Source organism: Thunnus thynnus, chromosome 13 (genome assembly GCF_963924715.1).
Source record: "Thunnus thynnus chromosome 13, fThuThy2.1, whole genome shotgun sequence".
Classification (NCBI taxonomy): domain Eukaryota; kingdom Metazoa; phylum Chordata; class Actinopteri; order Scombriformes; family Scombridae; genus Thunnus; species Thunnus thynnus.
In genome coordinates this window covers 20,450,337-20,470,036 of record NC_089529.1, presented here as the reverse complement: position 1 = coordinate 20,470,036, position 19,700 = coordinate 20,450,337, and the positions used below count along the sequence as shown (strand labels likewise).

At 41.7% G+C, this 19,700-nt stretch overlaps 1 protein-coding gene across 4 annotated transcripts in view; it reads right to left on the bottom strand.

Moving 5' to 3' along the window:
* Positions 1–1,719: 1,719 nt before the first annotated feature.
* fnip1 (folliculin interacting protein 1) overlaps positions 1,720–19,700 on the bottom strand; it is a 40,682-nt gene continuing 22,701 nt past the window's right edge. For all 4 annotated transcript variants that reach the window (XM_067608573.1, XM_067608575.1, XM_067608574.1 and 1 more), the window contains 11 exons: positions 18,314–18,385; positions 16,417–16,552; positions 15,325–15,526; positions 14,686–14,771; positions 10,916–11,062; positions 8,625–8,794; positions 5,829–7,581; positions 5,449–5,614; positions 5,087–5,287; positions 4,803–4,918; positions 1,720–4,172 (listed from right to left, as the gene is read on the bottom strand). In XM_067608573.1, the coding sequence (XP_067464674.1) occupies positions 4,094–4,172; positions 4,803–4,918; positions 5,087–5,287; positions 5,449–5,614; positions 5,829–7,581; positions 8,625–8,794; positions 10,916–11,062; positions 14,686–14,771; positions 15,325–15,526; positions 16,417–16,552; positions 18,314–18,385 (3,128 nt within the window). In that variant the 3' untranslated portion in view covers positions 1,720–4,093. The remainder of the gene's footprint in view (positions 4,173–4,802; positions 4,919–5,086; positions 5,288–5,448; positions 5,615–5,828; positions 7,582–8,624; positions 8,795–10,915; positions 11,063–14,685; positions 14,772–15,324; positions 15,527–16,416; positions 16,553–18,313; positions 18,386–19,700) is intronic.

Here is a 19,700-nt window from a genome sequence, read left to right as displayed (position 1 = left end):
TGTTTGCCACTTATAGTTACTAGTTGCTTTTCAGATATAGATTTTACATAAAATAATATATTTTAATTTGAGCTGCATTAGTGTGTGAAATGTGCTTCATAAATAAAGTATATCATCATTATAAAAACATATGATGCACTTATATAATGTGATGCAGCACTATTACTATTAATCTACCCATAGTACTTAAATTTGGCTTAACATTGGTGAACCACACCACTAAAATGCTCTTACATGTAGTTTTTAGTGATAAAAACAACCAATATAATATACTATAATAATATAACACATTTAAAAAAGCTTATGACATTGCTGATAATACTTCTACGCTTTTACCTACGTAACATTTTAAATTCAGGACTTTTACTTGTAATGGAATATTTTAGACTACAGTATTTCCATTTTTACTTAAGTAAAAGGTCTGAATACTTCTTCCACCACAGCTGTGCTGAGATTTGGTTTATGTTTCCATCCAAATATTGTATGCAAATTATGAAAAACGGGAAAGATGTCTCATTACTTTTTAAACCAGCTTGATAGTCTCTATTTTGTTACAGAATCACTCAGGAGTACGAGATCTGCACGTAAACGCAGCACAGATCCTCCCTCAGTCTGTCCACCGACTCCTGACTTCTGATTGCTACCGTAGACGATTGCTGCTCAAAATGCAGAATAATCAGACTACTGTAGTGGATTTAAAAACAACAGCTGACACAGGACACCCACGTCTTCAGTTTCAGTATGAAATCAAATGTCTCGCCCTCCTTTTGACCTTATTTTACAGTCAGTTGTACAATACGTCCACAGTAAACTGCAAAACACATCCTCAAGCGTTTTTTGATGTCATCTGTGTTTCTGTCTGCCTCTGACAACATCTATTCACGTGGAGAAAGAAAAACTGCAGTCATGTTTTCACCGACAGGAGACACATTCATACTTGCTGCCAGTATATTTGCTTTCAGCCGGGACACTCCTTCCTTTATTGCATAACTGCGGTGTGTGTGCTCGTTTCGTTTTACCTCTTGTGCCGCTGTAAGGGTGGGGTGGAGTCGAGTCACAGCCAGTTTCAGGGTGGCAAATACAAAGGTGGGTAAAATGTGTGATCCAGATGGTGACCATTAGAAGTCAAAAAGCACCACCAATCTAAACAAAAGTGCTATTCTTGCATTGAATTTGCACTGATTTATATCTACTTTATAGTCTGTTTAAAAATGAGGGAACTTTATAGCAACAGATACATTTTAGTGGCTAAATTCTGCAAATAAAACATGTTCATATTTTTTGTGGGAAAGAAAAAATTAGCACTTCTTTGAGTGTTTATTCAGCATTTGTGATTAAAGAGAGAAACCACAGCTGTTAATCTGAGATGTGAAGAGAAAAAAAGATCTGGAGTCGGGCCTGTGGTTTAACAGAACGTTACTTTGCAGTGTTGCTTTAATACAATGTCTTCTAAACAAGGACAAACCAGACTATGTAGTCATATCCTCTGTACAGTCACTCTGGGTAATACCTCTGCGTCGGTACAGGACCACCATGGGGTTTTTTTTCTCTCCTTGTGAATTCCTGGATCTGAATTATAGCTCTTGGATCTCTAGTTTTCAGTTTTGGGAAAGCAATTTTATATTGACACATCCAATTTTGAACTTTTCCAGGGAATATTTTTCTTCCCTCCTGTTCCCTTTGATTCTGTGACAGACAACATTCACAGAGACACATAAATTCTCAACATCGGCATCTTTATTGCACAACATTCCCATAAAATTGGGATAAAAATAATTTGAGGAGACAATTCTTAAAAGACATTCTGTACAAATACATGGAAATAAACTTGAGTATGTACAGTTTACACAAACTGCTACACATACCATGGGCAACTAAATAATTTACTCATATACAAAGAGGGAAAAGCAGATATAAATTCATACCTTTTAAACATAATGGCGGGGATGTACAAAATATAGGCTGATAAAGCGGAGCATCTTCAATACAGTAACAAGCATGTATATATCAATTTTACCAGCAAAAATGAGCTCTCCAGAAGCCTGTGATGCATTCATGCCCCATTAAGACTCGGGTTATATTCAGGGTGCGATTTGAGTTTATAGAAAGAAAAACACTGTCCAGTTCTCGGGGTAACACTGCCAGTTATTCCTGCTTTTTCTAGCAATATAAGCCATTCTCAGCGTACAGGTTAACATACCGTGTACCTAAAGCCCACCCCCCCAATAGGCTCTGTTACAAACAGTGTTTGAGAGGCCTGAGCCACATTCAAATCTTTAACAACACGAACAAATTTGGGATTTGTCAAAAAAGTGACTCAGTAAAAACCACTCAGGAGAAATTTGTTTTATAAAACATGTTTGATAAATTAAACTTCGCTCTGCCTGCAATTCCCTCGCCATTGAGGTAAATGTGTTGGGCTAAAAACACAGTACAACGGTAGAGTACTGTATGGATATGCAAACTGTATACATCTCTGCTTTTGACATAGTTTGTATAAGATAACAGGAGTCACCCATTAGGGCATTTTGTCTGTGATCAAACTCATGACAAAACAAGAAATAATGGGAGTAATGAAATAATGTCCCGTTGGCCCCACTTGCCCAGGAAAGAATCTAAAAGCAGAAGCTGTGAAAGCAACTCATCCTCCCTTTTTAACCCTTAGCAAATCGCACCCTGGTTATATGACATAACAACCAAAATTACCTGTCAATGTAATGGAAAATCAAAAAAAGAAAAGTGTGCTACTATAGTTTTGTATTTCGTGTGTTATTTGTGAATATAACTGTCATAGAAACGTGTTTGAAAATAGTGTTAACTGATACATATTTGAATCCATTATAAGGCCTACTGTGTTCCTATACTCCTCTCTTTGTAGCAAACATCGACGCCGTAAACATCGCACAAAGGTGGCGAAGCTATAAAAGTGTGAAAATATTTCAGCATTTTGGTTTTAAAATATATGTAGATGATGCATGTTTTAGCTTTTCCACAGTAGACAGGGACCCTTCTCAAATCACATTCTGAAGCAAAAATATGTCGTCGTTTTTTCTTTTCTTTAATGTAACGATCATCCTAAGGAATCAAACAGCCTTCCCTTTTTTTTCAAAGAACACAGCATAGAGTCTGCACACAGTTGACGCTGACATTCCTCTGATTAAAATAGCTTAAAAAGTATACCTCAGGGTTTTCTATGGGGCCACTGTAAATGTGTCATCCACTGCCCATATGAAGATCTGAGGTAGTGCTGTACCTATGATAAGAATGTCAAAGCCACTTTTAGCCATTTCAAAACCAGTTTGTAGAACTAAAAATCACGGTGTGCATCGATTACCCCCACATGGCCAAAAAAAAATGGCTTTTAAGTCAGGTCTGTATTGCAATTTGACTAAAAAAAAAAAAAAAAAAAAAAAAAAAAAAAAATTATCATTGAGATATCTCAGGGAAATTTGGCTTGTAAACAAATACATGAAGATAAACGAAATAACATAATTGGCATAAGATTGATAATGTTATCAATGATATTTAACTCAAAATAAAGTTTAAAAATGTCCATCCATTCCTTTTAAACATGTAGTCCGTCACCTCGTACGACTGGGTTTAAGATTGTACAGAAAAAAAAAACAAAAAACAAAGCAGTAGAAGAAACAAAATCCATTGTTATTATACTGTAGATATTTTAAAGTTTCATTCCCAACTGGAAAAATTAATAAAGTCTTTGGCTTTTGTGTCCAAAAAAAGAGAGTCCTGTATTAAAAGAAACATTCAAACAAGAGGAGAAAGTCATTTCAGGGATGATTCAGTCATCCGCAGACCCTCGCTCTATCTGTGGACTGTGGTCTTTAGCTCCCCCCTGTGGTACAATGTCAGAATTGCACCAAATTCAGCAGCAGTGGTAGTGAGGGGGAAGCTCTGGCCATGGTCCATAAAGATGTTCACTGCTCACGCGCACGCTCAGGGCATAGTCCGCACTCAGCCCGGGGGTCAGGAAACCATGTCGGGGTCAGCTGCAGAGCATGGACGGGCGTATTTTGAGGCCAGAGTGGCACCACCCAGGTCTGACTGGTTTTACGACCTTGGTGACATTACAGTTTCACAGTAGGATCTGGGCCACATAGGGGGAGTGAGTGCTGGCCACTGCAGCCAACAGGGGAAGGTCGCTGGACTCAATTCTGCAAAAAACCAAGATCAAGATCTACTGTAAGAGCCCACCGTAAAAAAAAAAGAAAACAGAAATTACGAACATTTCAACACCACTTTTGGCCATTAACCTTGATGTAATGGCTTTACTTTACACTGAATGCCACCTTTGCTTTACACTTGAAAAACACAATGTGTGACATTTTTCTTTTGCAGCAGAAATGCAGCCACAGATCTGACTGACTGGTCTACAGACCAGCCTGACAAGTTTATTGAAGTTTTAAGTCACTTAAAGTGCACTTTTTTACACTACTTTTTACATTAAAACACATCAAATTATAGCTAAAACTATATTCTCTTTGTGTGGCACAATAATTTACACACAACACTAAATTTTATATGTAATTTCAGCTCCAGAATAACTCTGCTTGGTCCTACTCATGTGGCATCACATGGCTCACCTGTTGTATCTGTTTCTTTCTATACATTACTAGTGTTTCACTGAGTAATGAAATCATCATTTTGATATAGAGTGTTGCAGCATCTGTGAGTCAGTTCCCTTCTCCGTGCACCTTGGAAGTAGGTGAAGTTGTGCCAGAGACCCTCACTCTGCATCTACAGCATCTGTGAGTCAAGAATAATGGTGAATAAAGGTTGCTTACCCTAAAACCATGCCCAGTTCTTTCACGTGGACTCTTGTCTGGCCCTTCAAATACTCAGCAAGCATCTTACTCTTGAAGTAGATTTCCTGCAGGCGGTCCTCAAGGTGCATTATACACTAAGGAGGAGAGGAGAGAGACAGGAAGAAGGTTAATAAAGCACAACAAAGAAGTGATTCCTGTAAAATTGAGTCACGTTAAAATTGAACAGAATAGCATCTTTACTACAAAAAGGTATAAAACCTATTCCACTTCTTTTACAAACATTATAGAAAAGTGTTACATACAAAGTTGGGTGAAAGGTTGAGTTTGTAGAGCTGGTGGGTGGACTGTAATAAACTGGAGACAAGACTGGACACCAGGACTTCCTTCCCCAGCTTGTTGACATCTGTGGCTCGTCTCTGACTGCTGGCCACCTGCACTGTCCACTTGTCTGTGTCTGCTATAATGCAGACGGCCTCGGCTATAGGCTCATCCAATACTGGATGCTGCAGAGGACAAAAACAGTTATTTAAACCAATGACACATATCTCAAATGCATATCTTGCATATCTCAAACCTCTAAATAATGATAAAAGACAGTAATAAGGCAATAATTTGTTCTAAAAATAAAGGAACTGTAAGAATAGATCCAAACACAGTCCATTACCTGAACAGCATGGGTTAAATCAGCCATAAGGCTCTGCCGTAGCTTCTCGTCGCTGGGCATCCCATGCAGTACAAAGTCTGGCACGTAGGTGGGGCAGTAGCCTCCAAACAGAGACCGGCCAAAATTGGCAATGCTTGGCTTAGAGTAGTTCTCCACCAGCTTTGAACTGTGGGTCAAACATATGACATAAGATATGACAATGATGACAATAAATTGTTACTGTCACTTATTCCCTGCCATTAATATTACTAGAATTACTGGCTACAAGCGATATACAGTATGCTGAACTGCACCTCATACCAGGGCAGCTCACTGTTAGTGTACAGGATGAGAAAGTCTGCGAGGTGCATCTGTGAATGAAATAAGCGTCCTCTACTCACCCTGGGAACGGCACCATCACTTCCTCCTGCCAATCCTCTGTCTCCTCACTCTCACTGTCCCCCAGTGCGCTGTCTGAGCTCTCATTGCGTGGTATCTCCCAATCATTGACAGGCATCTCCTTGCGCTTTTGGTCCTCTTTGCTGTTGCTGCTTCCATCCTGGGGAACGGGGACTGACAACATGAGGCCCTTGTTCTGCTCAGCACAATAGCCCTGGCAGCAGCAGGTGTCAGCAGAGTCTGTAGACCCACACCTGCACCTCCTCTGGACATCCAACAAGGTGTCTCCCTTCCTGATGGACCCTACATCACCACTGCCTGAACCTAAACAGAGACCCAAACCCTGACCCCTAACTGCGCCCTGAAAGCTGTGACTCCCCAAGTCACCAAGTTGGGGGACTCCTGAGGGGTCCAGCAAGTCTTTGTGCATACTGTCCGTGGTGCTGGCCTCCTGTTGTTTGGCCAGATTGTCTATAGTTCTAGTCTCCACAGGGTTCTCCAGGACATAATACTTATCAAAATCACATAAATCCATACAATTTGGACTCAACTGGGGCATCTTAGTGGACACCCGCGGCAGGACTGGAACCGCCCTGGTCTGTTTGGTTTGGTCCTCTGATGCACTGGTGTTGCTGGTCTTTGAATCTGCTCCTCTCGGCAGCTGCTGATAATGTTGCCCTTGATGATGCTGTTGTTGCTGATGCAGCAGCTGCTGCTGCTGAAGCAGATATTTGTCCTTGAGGTGTTTCTTGTGCTTTATGAAATCCTCCTCCACCTTCCTTCTGCGGCTCTCTGTGTCCGACTCAGGAGACATGGAGTCTCCGATGAGGAAAGTGACTTTTGTTGCTGGCTCCTCTGCTAGACTCAAAACCATGGGCCCTGTCACAGCACTCCCCAGTATCCCAGGTACTGGCAATGCAGCAGCCAGATTCTTATCTGGGGGCTTCTTCTCCAGAGGGATCCCTAAAGGCCGAGTAGCCAGCACTTTGTTGGGCTGGTTCCCCATCCCTGCATCCATCCCAATTTCCATCCCTGAGGTTTTAACCTCTGTGGTGACAGAAGCTGGGGATGGACCTGATGCAAGGATTGTGGGTATGGACGGGACAATAAGTTTCACGTCACCCTTGGCATCTACATCCAGCCCACAAACGTGCTCACTGGGGGAGGCCGAGCCAACACGCAACACCGTCTCCAGTCGGGCCTCTGTGGCCAGCGGGCTGCTAGACTCCCTGTGCAGCTCTGCAGGTTCAGCTGCTTCTGCAGTTCTGAAAATAGGACTGTGTCCCGTGTGAAGCACACTACTCCTGGACCCTTGACTCTCACTGCTGTCCTCCTCGTCTTCCTCATCCTCCTCATCTTCCTCCTTGGGTGTTTCCCCGGCGCCGTGCTCGATATCAGTGTCTGTATATGTGCTGCTCTGGAGGCTGTTGTCTGAAGGGTAGATGCTGTCATCTGCCTCAGTCTGCCGTCTGTGAACCCCTTGGGACAGGTAGTCCCCACTGGGTTTATGGACAGTAACCAGGACATAGTCTGACTCCTCCACCTCTCCTTTCCTCAGGGAGGTGGTGATGAGGGAGCCAGGCATGACAATGGCCTCATCCTCAGCGCTGTCCAGCATGTGAGTCTCCAGCAGCTCAGAGCAGCGAATGAAGTAGGTGAGGACATACAGGAGTCTCTGGACCAGCTCCTGTCTGCGACCAACCACCACTGTCCGTGACAACCGCACCGGCGAACCAATGGCCCCGTACAGGTCACCTACACACAGTGACAAAAAGCATTAGCATCACTGGACAGATCTTCTTTGATGAAGTACAACACAGTAGTGTTATACTGTAAGATCTGGAAATAAAACTGCTACTATTCATATTTTAGTGGTGTGCTCAGTTGGGTGAGAAATAAACAAAGATATGAGAAAGATACATATCACAAATTACCCAATTATATGTAATATTAATTATATATAAACCTATTTATTAAAACTATAACATCTGTACAAATTTTTGACAATACCATTTGTTTTATAAAAAAAGAATCTTTACTTTTTTCTTAATCTTCAATCACATGGCAAATCAATCCTCTGCTCTGCAGTTCTCAGCTGCGAACACTAGGTGTCACCATTAGCTCACTCGCTGAATCTTTCCCATGTCACTTGAGGTGAAAATGCTGAGGGCTCAACGTACTCTAAAGATGTCTATTTATTTATAGCATATATGTACTTACTATGTGCACCTATAAATCAACAGCTATTTCCACAACAGGAAACTATTTTCACAGCAGTGTATTTATGGATGTCTACTAATGCAATGTGCCCCACTGCAAGACAATGTGATGTTTCCACTTCTCATCAAGCAGGGATATACTTAGACAGTTTAACAGTATAGATGAGGGGTGAAAAAGTATCCAAGTGATATCTTGTTTTCACACTGTTACATTTGCAGTATCATTACATTTTATTCCAGATTTGAAAAAAAAAAGAAATCTTATCTGAAATCTCTTCTTTTGTGTGAAATGTTGCTACAGACATGATATAAACTTGGCTTGCACTACATCCATGACACTGATACACACACACACACAGCTAACAAAGATTGATGACTTAATGGAGTTGCATGTAGAAAAGATAGCCAAGTTCCAACTTGTCTTCATGCTGTAATGATTAACAATGGCATGTTGCAGCTTCAGCCAAGATGAAGACTAAAAACAAGAGTTATATTTTACTACCCAACCACCCAAGTGAATACAAAGGTGCGTCCAACTCACTCTGTGTGTTTCTGTGTGATTATGTTTGACCATCTCACCTAGCTGTGCCCAGAGTGGGTTGTAGGGGTGCGTCTTTGCCAGCATGTCGACGCTCTGGGAGGAGTGTTTCTCGAGGAAGATCTTGATTGGGGGTTGCCCATTGGGCATAACCGTAGGCACCCAGGCCAGATGATTGGTCAGGATGGCCGTCAATAACGCAGGGAGGAATCTGGAATATCAGATAAAAGGTCGGTCAGCAGAAAGTAGAGGAGAATCCCAAAATGTATTTCCTAGCTTGTAGGATTTTATCAGAAATTAGTGGTTTGTTTCCCCAGTTTCCCTCCTGACCTTCCTATGCAAGGTCAGATGTATGGAAAACTTTGGTTTGGTCTGACGTTTTTAGCCTAACTGGTCACTATGTTCACACATACACACTATGTATCCACTGTTTCCAGTACACACATACATAGACTTATAAAGACACACACACACATTCTATCAGCATTATTCACTTCTCAGTCCTAACCACAAGCGTCTACTTCCTTTCCTGTCCCATGACTCAACACTGTCATGGCGGTCAAGTTCAAACACGTGCTAGAACACAGTTGTGACTGTGGTAGTCATCAAAACCAGCAGTCATGGTAATACTGACTGGATGCCTCAGAAAAGACATGATGTGATACAGTAACACCAGTGGTTGCCAGGGAGACACAATCCTTCATTTGAATCATTCTCATCATGAAGAAGTAGTTGGTTGTCATTCTAAGTACTAAGTACATTACTAAGAAGTAATGCTGATAAAGAAACACCAACAGTTTCCTAGGAGATGCACAGTTACTATTCATGGTGATTTAGAACAAGAGAAATTGGACCATGTAGTCTGGTAGGGATGTTTTAACAGATACACGATTCCTCAGAGTTTTCCTCAATCCTCATCATTAAAAAAAATGTGTGGGCCATATTGTGATGTCTTCTTCTTACATGGATCTTCTGTTTCTCATATCATAATTTCCACTCTTTTCTTTTGACTGTAGCCATGGTTGGTATCGTAACCTACATTAAAATAGTTATCTTATTTTTTCTAAATAAAAACCTGTTGCTGGTTCCAGAAAAAACAAACAACACTATTGCCATAATTATTAATTTATGTCATTTATCAAGCAAAAATGCCAAATATTGTGTGGTGTCAGATTCTTCCATATGGGCATTTCTTGGTTTTCTGTATTTTACACTTTTGTAAATTAAATATATTTTGGTAATGAACTGTTGTTAAGACAAAATAGGTAACTTGAAGATGTCGCTTTGTGCTCTGAGAACTTGTATTGGACATATACTAATCAGTTAATCAAAAATAATTGTCAATTTTTATTCATTGTCAGATTAATCAGGAAAGAAAATACTTTTTTTTTTTTTTTTTACAGTGTTCACAAGAGCATGGAAGCTTCCAACGTGTAGAAGCTGGATATAGGCCTCCTCTCTACTGTGTCAATCAGTGATCAATATTAAAGAAACATGTCTTTCTAAAAATGTTGGCTTAATAATTCAGTCCAGTGTACTGAATGCTACTTAAATTAAGTGTGCTGAATACGAGTGCTATGTTCAATAAAGGCCTTGCTACCAATTCATATATGCACAATTAGCAGTGGTTTGACATGGCTTTGTAACAGCAACAATAAGCAATTAGAGACTGGCAGGGAGCTTCTCATTCACTGCTCCCTCTGAGGCAGACAAATAAATGCAAAGAGGGTGAAACATGCACAGTGTGCGAGTGTGTTTAAGTGTAAGAAAGGGAGAGATGCGGGAGAGAGAACGAATAGTGTGTGTGTGAATCTGTATGTGTTTCTCGGTTGATAAACTTCTCCAGGAAGTACAAGCCAACAAAAGATGTGGAAAGACTATCTGAAAGTGTAACATTTCTTAATGTTTGAGTACTGTCTTTCCTTCTCTGTATCTGTGAGCTTGCTTCATTCCTGCCTGCTTTCTTAAAGGGGAAATACATCAAAGTATGTGTACAGGTCTTGGGGAGTACTTCTCCATGTTTAAAAAAAAAAGTAGTTTAAAGCCTTTTGTGGCTTGTCTGATAAACTGCCTCAAGTGCAGCATCGGTTGGAGATGAAGACTACAACTTTGAAAATGAAAAGAGCTGAGTGTTAGTAGTTAGAAAGAAGTGAGTTTGGCTGTTTTGCCGTGGCCATACACCTGCTGAAAACCACTGTGCGATATGATAAATGTGTTTAAAAATGCGTTTTGATCTAATTCACTTGATCCTAGTATGAGATAAAACTTCTTAAACTCGTGTGACATTGAAATTCAGTGACAGAACAGGTGTGAGTCCAAGCAGTCACTCAACTGGTTCTTGGAGGCCTGCTCCATCAGCAGGGAGAGCTCCCTCATGAATTGACCGCAGAGCTGGTTCTTCTCCGACGCTCCGGACATCATAGTTAACCAGACGGGCTCGGCCACCCGGGGCATGGTGTAGAGGTCGCAGATGGTATTCCTGGAGATGAGGTACAGTGGGGGAGGGATGAAAGAGGGAGAAGGCATGGAGAGAGCAAATGAAAGGGAAGGAGGGGAAAAGAGAGGAAAACAGACAGAGAGAGCACAAACGCGTTATTGTCTCTTGGGGTAAACAAAAGAGATCTCAGTTCACAGAGCTTCGCTGTCTGCACTGAGGCCATGGGAGATCCTGATTGTGTGCGTGTTTGTAACAGTTCGACGTACTTGCGCGCACACAAACACACCCACAATTCTGTCTCTTGCTCTGTACAACGTGTGTGTGCTTGTGTGTATATATTTCTGTATGTGGTTCAGTTGGGGCATTTGTCCATTGAGAAGGACTGGAGTTTCCATGGGACGTGGGGTGCGATGGTGAGCATGTCTCGGCTCGGGGCCAAGCTTTGACACAGGGGCAGAGGGGAATCTCTGCAGCCTGAGGAATGTGAAGAATGAGGCGTTTTTAATCAGAGTTGGAATATGGACTGCAGCTGAGGGATTCTGAGTTAAAATCTGGGTTTGAAAATGCAAAACTGTACAGTTCACCAAAAAAGGAGATGTCAGTTTTTATTAGAGGATGAGGAGTTTCAGACTATTTTAACTGCTCACTCTAATTCTTGGCACAATTCCTTGCAAACATATAAACTGAATCCATAATGCCATCTTCAGCAAACACAGCTACTACAAAAGTAAAGTGGAATAAACTGTTTCCTGTTGCCTTACTCAGCTGCTATCACCCCAGTTGATCTGTCAGTAGGACTTTGCAGGTCCTACTGATAATGAATTAAAAAAACCCTGTGCTGTTTCCCGGGCTTTATTTAGTCTTACTGGAAACTACAGGAGATTTCAGGTCATAAACAAGGTTAATTCTGCAGTAAACTCTCAACCTCTTTGAACTATAAAGGAGTGAAAGGGGAGATGCCAACAGGATTAATGCTGAGGAAACACAGGTGGAGAAAGTGACCTTCATAACAACTCCATAATTTTAGTGATCAACCACTTTTTAATTGATGAAAAACAGTATTTGCAACCTTTTATTAAAGTATCAAATGGGTATGTTGCAGTTGGTGCAAGCAGTTATTTTTTCACTAAGCTGTTTAGTGTTGTAATCCTAAACCTGCCCTCTCAAGATTAATATCAACGGTGTGACAGTTAGGAGGAGTTTGTCATGGACATGTTTAAGGATGCCTGTTCACAGAAAGTTATGCGATTGACTGTCTTCCAAAAACAATTACACAACAAAATGTGGTTTATGTCTTAGACAATAAATAATCATTTTGATTAAAATTTTAAATTTAAATGTTGGCCGGTGTTTAAAAAACTGGCATTGCCTTGTTTTCTCTGTTCAAGAACTGATCCATTCAACAGGAACGAGCCTTTTCAAGAGCAACAGTGCAGTAATCTGAGCTTGACTGACAAGAATTAATTAATCACATTATCAAGAAACAGTACAGAGTGGCCACAGCAGCGTACAGCAGGGTAAACCAGAATGGACTTGATGTCACTTGTAACTCAACACATGCAAAACATATCTCCGACTCCCTTTACATCTCGTTGTCAGCAGAGCAGCCGAGATGATCCATCATTTGGGCTGCAGCATCAAATGACCTAATAATGCTTTATTCATTCCTGTGTTATAAACGGGTTGACTTATCCGTGGCCTTTTTAAGCCCCACTTGACCCCGCTGTGTCTGGTGTGCACTCATCTATGGAAAACCCCCAGCGGGCAGAGGTCTGAGAGGCCCGAGCCAGCGCTAGATGAGTAGGAGATCTAGTCTCGGCTTCACTGCAGCAGCTGTTCAGGTGAACTTTAAAGAGCGTGGCTGTGATGCGAAATAAACTGTGTCAGGCTGATGTGACAGATTTAAATTACCTCACTATGGAGGGCACAAATTCAAACATTTCTGACATCATCAATGACTTTTGGCTTCACTTTGTGCTGCGCTTTCATGAGAATTTAAAGAGCCTCGCACATATTGCTTCATTATGGCTGCACAGTTATGGTCAATTAAATTTTCTGGTTCATATCACTATTATTTTGGCTTTTAAAGAGAGGAGGCATTTTATTTGTATGAAATTATCAATGTTGATATCTATAAGTATTTCTGATTTATCACTATTAGTGAGATGTTGCATGGGCATGAATGCTGCATTAACAACTTTGAAGCACTTATCAGGCTTTAGAGGGCAACATTTTCTGTTGGCTTGCCATTTGGTGCATCTATTATCTGAGGTGCTTCAGAGAGGGATAAGTGCACTAATATTTTTATGTACTGTACATGTGTAAAAGTTGAAATTAGACTCGTAACCCTGGTGTTTAGCTTTTCTCAGTAGTCCTGCTTGTATTCTAACTGCAAACCCTAACATAAACCCAATATAGGCTGGTGTGACTTTCATGTACACATGCCTTTGCTAAGTGCGCAGCTTATCTTTGCCAGCATGCGTGGCTACGTGTGCGTGCCCGCCCTCCAACTACGTCAAAGCAGAATCATCGTCAAGGAAAGGAAATTCTTCTAGTTTGTTTCTGTAATGTTCCATGAAGTCAAAACCTCTTAATGGCAAAGGTGGCTACATTTATATTTAGCTGCTGTCTGAAGGTGAGATTTTACAGATATTTTGTTTGTCCCAGGAAATAGTGTTCCTTCTGCTGGCACTTGGATAGTATTTACTATTCTGGTGCTCGTGGCCAGTGTATGGAGGTAGATAGGGTTGCCACTCAGGAGGCTTGGGTTGCTGTGGCCAGCTGCCAACAGGCATATGACTGCAGCAGTGAGGGGACCTCAGACAGGGAACTGCCTGCCAGTGTGTGTGTGGCAAGTGAAAGTAATGGTGGAGTCAGGCATGCATGTGTGCACACAAAATATGTTTGTGTGTTTTATGAGCACCGAACATTCATACAGTACTGACAAGCATGTCTCACCCACGCACACATGCACACAGACAGGAAACAGTGTCTCTAAAAAGCCTTAATAAAGCATCATCTTAATAAAGCATTATACATGATAGCTGTGCTGCAGAGATGAGATGTAACTAGTAGCTTCTAACACTGTTACATATGCTTCCCCAAACACAACCAAAGCCCTAAAGCAATAACTTCCAGCATGCACCACAGCTATCATGCAACATTTAGGGTTTGCTCAAGACAGGTAGGAAACAGTGTGTTCCTCCTTTCTTTTACTCTTTATATTTCAACATTTCAACTTCTTACTTGGCTTGGTATGCTTATAATTAATCATTTTTAATGAGTTAAAAAATGAACATATGAAGAAGAGCACAGACTGTTTAGCATTATGTTATTTTCACACATGAACCGCAGTGAATATTCACTAATTATTGATTGTTGTGACACCTCAGCACCGCATGAATGACTGGTATGTGATCACCTCACATCTGTTACCTTCACCTTTTTACACAGAGTCACTACACTAAGTAAGACACTATGTGATGCCCTCCCTATTAAAGGCAAAGAGTCTACCATGTTGTGAGGTGTTTCAACAAAAACATCAGAGTTTATGTCATGTTTGCAAGATTGGTGGGAGAAATTACATGAAAAAAACAAAACAAAAAAACATCTTTTTATGATGTTTTTTCTGTGTCATAGTGAATAAACGTGAGTTGTTGCCCTACCTGAAGTCATTGAGGCTGTCCACCATTCTGCTGTAAGCCAAGGCCCTCTGGCTGGCATCAGCTGACCGACGACTCATCTTCATGGCCTTGGGAATGACACAACACACATGCACTTTTAGATATTTGGCACTGAAGCTGAAGAACAAAGTTGGGAAAGGTGGAGCAAGGAATGTGAGGGAGACAAGGGCGGGGGGGGGGCGGGCAGCGGATGGAGGGTAAAATTGGAAGTATCCCAGGGCTCTGACGTTGACACCAGTAAACAGATACACAAAGTATGACCATTGACCGGTCAATCTGACAGCAATTCTGTTCATTACAACAGCAAAGGGTGTAAGGTTTGACTTTGGGTTCTATTCATATTTCACTGCTAAATAGATTTCACTGACAGGCTTAGCTTTACAATGTCAATCAGGGAAGTGATCAAGAACACAAATGTGAGTGATCTCTCATTGAAAAACATAGAAAAACAGAGAAAGAAACCTCTAACACATCAAAATATTGATCTTTGGAGTGCATAAATACTCATGTCAACATCATTTAAAGAAACACAAAAAGGGAAATCAAGAAAAAGTTCCACTCTTGTCAAATATACTGTAACTTGTAGTTGGTCTGAAATCACAGTCATACACATTAATTCACCTGTTCGATGGCGCTCTTGAGTTTGTTCATGTGGCTTTCAAAAAGAGGGAAGTGGGAGAAAAAGAAATCTTGGAAGCGGTTGTTCTCCTCAGGGTTGGGGGAGAGCATGAAGATGACCCCGATGGCGATCTTCTTCTTCCGAGCCACGCCCAGGCTTGGTCCCCCGCTTTCGTCAGACATGTTGAAGCTCTCCTCCACCGACCTGATCAGGACAGGGTAGGACAGTAGGAGTTTACTACAGGCCACAGATTAATGCCCTCTAATGGCTGGAATATGTGTGCAACTGCTCAAACTTCTAAATGTTTACTTGACATGTAAATCTATGGAGATCAAAGTCTGATCTTACCATATATATTACCTTACATGTTAAAACAACTAGTTAGAAAACTGTTTATGGCCTCCTATGCTTTCCTGTGCTTTAGCAGCAGGTAAATATTTTTAACTACTGCTTGGATATAACCAGTAAATATTCTCCATACCACCAATATTTTTTAACTGTTTGAAATATATAAAAAGAGAATTTTAATCCTAGTATCTTTTACTGTTGCAGCTGGTAAACAAATGTTTTGGTGCTGCCCAACTGGAGCGCCAGGAAGATTAGAGCACTCAGAGGCTGACAGCTGCATTTACAGTGACAGGCCAACACAGCATCCTGTCTAGTCACAGTACTGAGTGTGTGTTTGTGAGTGCAGTTATTAGTGCATAGCAGCAGTGTGTGTCATTTTCCCAGCTGCCTGCTGGATTCTGAGGAAGTCCTAGCAGGATAAACTTTACAAAAGCCTGACAGAGGCCCTGAACAGGGAAGAAAGATGGAGGAGGGTTAGCTAATGGGAGAGACTGTGTGTGTTGTGCAGAAAAGACCACAGATCTGTAACACTTGTTGCTCTCTCCTAAGCGTCACTTTTCCTTCTCTGAGTGTGTTTGCTCGTTTGAGTGTCAATCAAAGAAAGACCCATCTCTCTATAGTTGTTCTTCACTGCATTTACAGACAATATGTGCCATTTCCATTATTTTAATACACACTAATTTGTGCAAAATGTGTTTTGACATGTAACTTGCACAGGTTTGCATGAATGTATGTATGTGTCTCACCATCGAGGGAAGACGCCGTTCTCCAGGCTGGTGGTTTGGCTCCGGAGCCATCGCCGCTGGTAGCTAGATGCACAGCTGCTGTTCAAGGAGGAGCCCGGAGATGGGAAGGGAGTGATCAACAGGCTGCTCAGAGAAGCTGAAGGGAGAGACGAGGGGGGGGGGGGGGTGGAGGGAAGGATTGGAGGTGGATAGAAGATGGAGAGGAGAGGAAAAGAGAGGAGAGTAGATATACAGAGTTTAAGAGAGCATATAAGAGAAATGAAGAGAGCAGAAATGAGGAGAAGGAGAACAGAAGGGAGTAGGGGACAGACGGAGGGAATGGTGGATGACAGAAGAGAAAAGGGACAAGAGTGAGTCAGACAAGTGTGTGGGGTTACTCATTCTGAACAACACATCAAACAAACACACACAGACACATACACACACACACAGACTTAGACAGAAATCTGGAGGACAATAACTGTTCATAGTGAGACAAAGAAAAGAGGTTGAAAAAGGGCAAACAAGTACAGGACACAAAACACAAAGATACACAAAAACACAAACATCTACACACACACACACACACATACACACAGCCTTCTGTCCTCTTTCCCCCACATATAGTCCCTAATTACTGGAGCTAGCTTTCATATGAGATCTAATATCAGCTTGCCTGCTAACAGTCACATGCTGCTGCTGTTGTTGGACAACCTGGCTTTACACTAGGCTGGCACGATAATGACCACCTACACACACACTGAATACAAGCCCTGATCACGGGGTTATTTACAGCCCAGGCAGCGGGCACTGATCAATGGTCATATGAACCATTTATACTCTGTGTGATCTTGTGTGTGTGAAGAGATAAAGACAGATAAGTTTAGGAGATGAGTGAATGAGTGTATGTCTGAAGTAAAAAGAGAATATTGTGCTAGGGTTGGATGAAGACGCAGCAATAGAGATATAGTAAAAGGAGAGAGAGGTGGACTGGAAGAGATTGCGTGTTACAGAGGGACATGTGTGTATTTGTGTGTGTGTGTGTGTGTCAGTTACCGCAGTGGGGAGGTGGAGATGAGAGGATGAGGCTTGAATTAGAAGCTCATTTACTAGTAGCAGGTTTTGAGAGCTGCTATATTTAATCCTCTGCATGTGACCCGGGTTTGAGCAGAAAGCACAATTCCCCTCGTACCAGTCATGCCAGTGGGACATGGTGGTGTTTGTAGAGGGGGGGAGGGTAGGGGGCAGCGTAGGGGAGACAGGGGTCAGTTTCCATTGCACAACGTTTTCCGGACCCCGGAGGCCCTTTAAACACCTCCACACTCTCTTCCATCCCTACATGATAATCTGTCTCTCTTTTTTTACGTCAAAATACTTCAAACTTTTCAGAACTGAAAGATGAGCAGCGGAGGGAGGATTGATTTCCCTTACCCTGCATCTCTCAGCTTTCCCAGGTTTTATTTCCATCCACATGCACCTACGGGTCATTTTTAATGAATGGAAAACTGTGTGCATGTGTGCCTGCATGCCACATTAGTGAATATGCAGCTTAAGTCGGTTAACTGGACCTGTGCTTGTATAACTGTTCATGCTCTCGACCTCAACAGTGAAGTTAAAGCAGGTCGACCACTTCCACCCGGGAAGTGATTGAAAAATAAACTTGTTAGTTGCATCACTCATCTTTTGGGGAACAAAAAAGAAAAAGCCAGAAATCAAAAACATTTACAGGAACCTATGGTGGTTTGAGGTAACAAGAAGATGACAGAAAACTGTGTGTAACAGTCCAATAATTTCTTGACATAGACTTGATCTTCTCTGTTTCTTGTCCTCTTTGGTCTTGACGAGAATAAATGTAAACCCAATTCAAAGCTCAGCTGTAGGTCAATCCAGGCTTTGGCTTCTAGTCTCATTAACCTACCTGACCTGGCGATGCCGCTGTCCCTCTCGTCGTACAACCCTCGGCCAGGCATGTCCATGGGGTGACTGTGGCCTAGAGGAAGGGAGGAGGACGACAGAGAGGTGGGGGGGGTGAAAGTGAAGAGTTGGGTTAAGGGTAAAGGGAAGAGGTTTAGAGAGAGGGCAGATGGGTGACAGAGAAGAGAGAAGGAAGAAAATAAAGGGAAAAGAAAAGAGCGGGAATGAGAGGGATGACAGACAAAAAAAAAAAACAACCTGTGAGAAACAGACCAATATGATTAACATAATGGAGCACCAGGCATGCTGAGGATCACCACAAAGCCAGAGCCTTATAGTGCTCTTATCGTCCACAGACAAATACAGAGGTTAATGCTTCTCCTTTTGTTCTCTGCTGTATCCCTCACATTCTCAGCATCTATGCCTGGTAGAGCTGTAGCACGATAATCTCAATTAGTCCCAAAAGGACTGCATTTTGTTCTTTTTACTAGACACAAGTGGGTATTTCAAATCAGGAGTTTTTCTTGTTACTGCATCACCTCGTGTGATGGGTCCCAAAGTACATACGGTAAAGATGAGGTTGAAAATGTTTGAAATGGCTGTTTAATGTAGCAGAAAAGTTAAGCAGAAACTACAACTTCTACATGTGAGGTCACTACATGGGGCAAATTTTTTCGTTTCTAAAGGGACCAAACACAAGCAAATGCTGGACTGATTTCTACTGTTAAATAGATGTTACTGACTGATACTCATGCTTTAAGTGTACCCTCTGTTTTGTTACACCAAAAATAGGAAGTCTTAAAAGCAAAAGCACTACTGTTGTAAAAGGCTCGTGCTTACTGACTCACTCTCTTTCACTATCTACAACAGCTGCTACACCTTTGATAGAACTTTTTATCACAGACACCATAATATGTGATGTCAGCAAGCCTGTTTGCTGGTTCTCAAATGTCCTACTCTTCAACACTTTGGAGGTAAAATGGGAGAAATGTCAATGTTGTACACAGCAAAGAGGTGAGAAAACCACAAATGCAAAATTTAAATGTGCAGTTGAAAGCAAAGTTCAGGCTGAGATGATTAACGAGCAAGTCAACGTGAGGGTTTTTTTTTTTTGCAAGACATCTAAGTGTCTGTGTGTGACTGTGCGCTCCAGTGGCATATTGTGTCCATTCCAACATTGCATAACTGACAGAGCTACACGCCATGCCAACCTAAGGGTGCCCTAAACAGGATTGTGAGATGGCAGCATGGCGCAGGCAGAGGTTCTTTTTATAAAACTCACCACCGCTTCACTACAGAAAGGGCAGGGGTTTAACCACAATACAAGAGAGGAAGGGAGGAGTAACCACTGAATATTTCTGGCAAAGGAACTCTCTGATCAGCATGATATA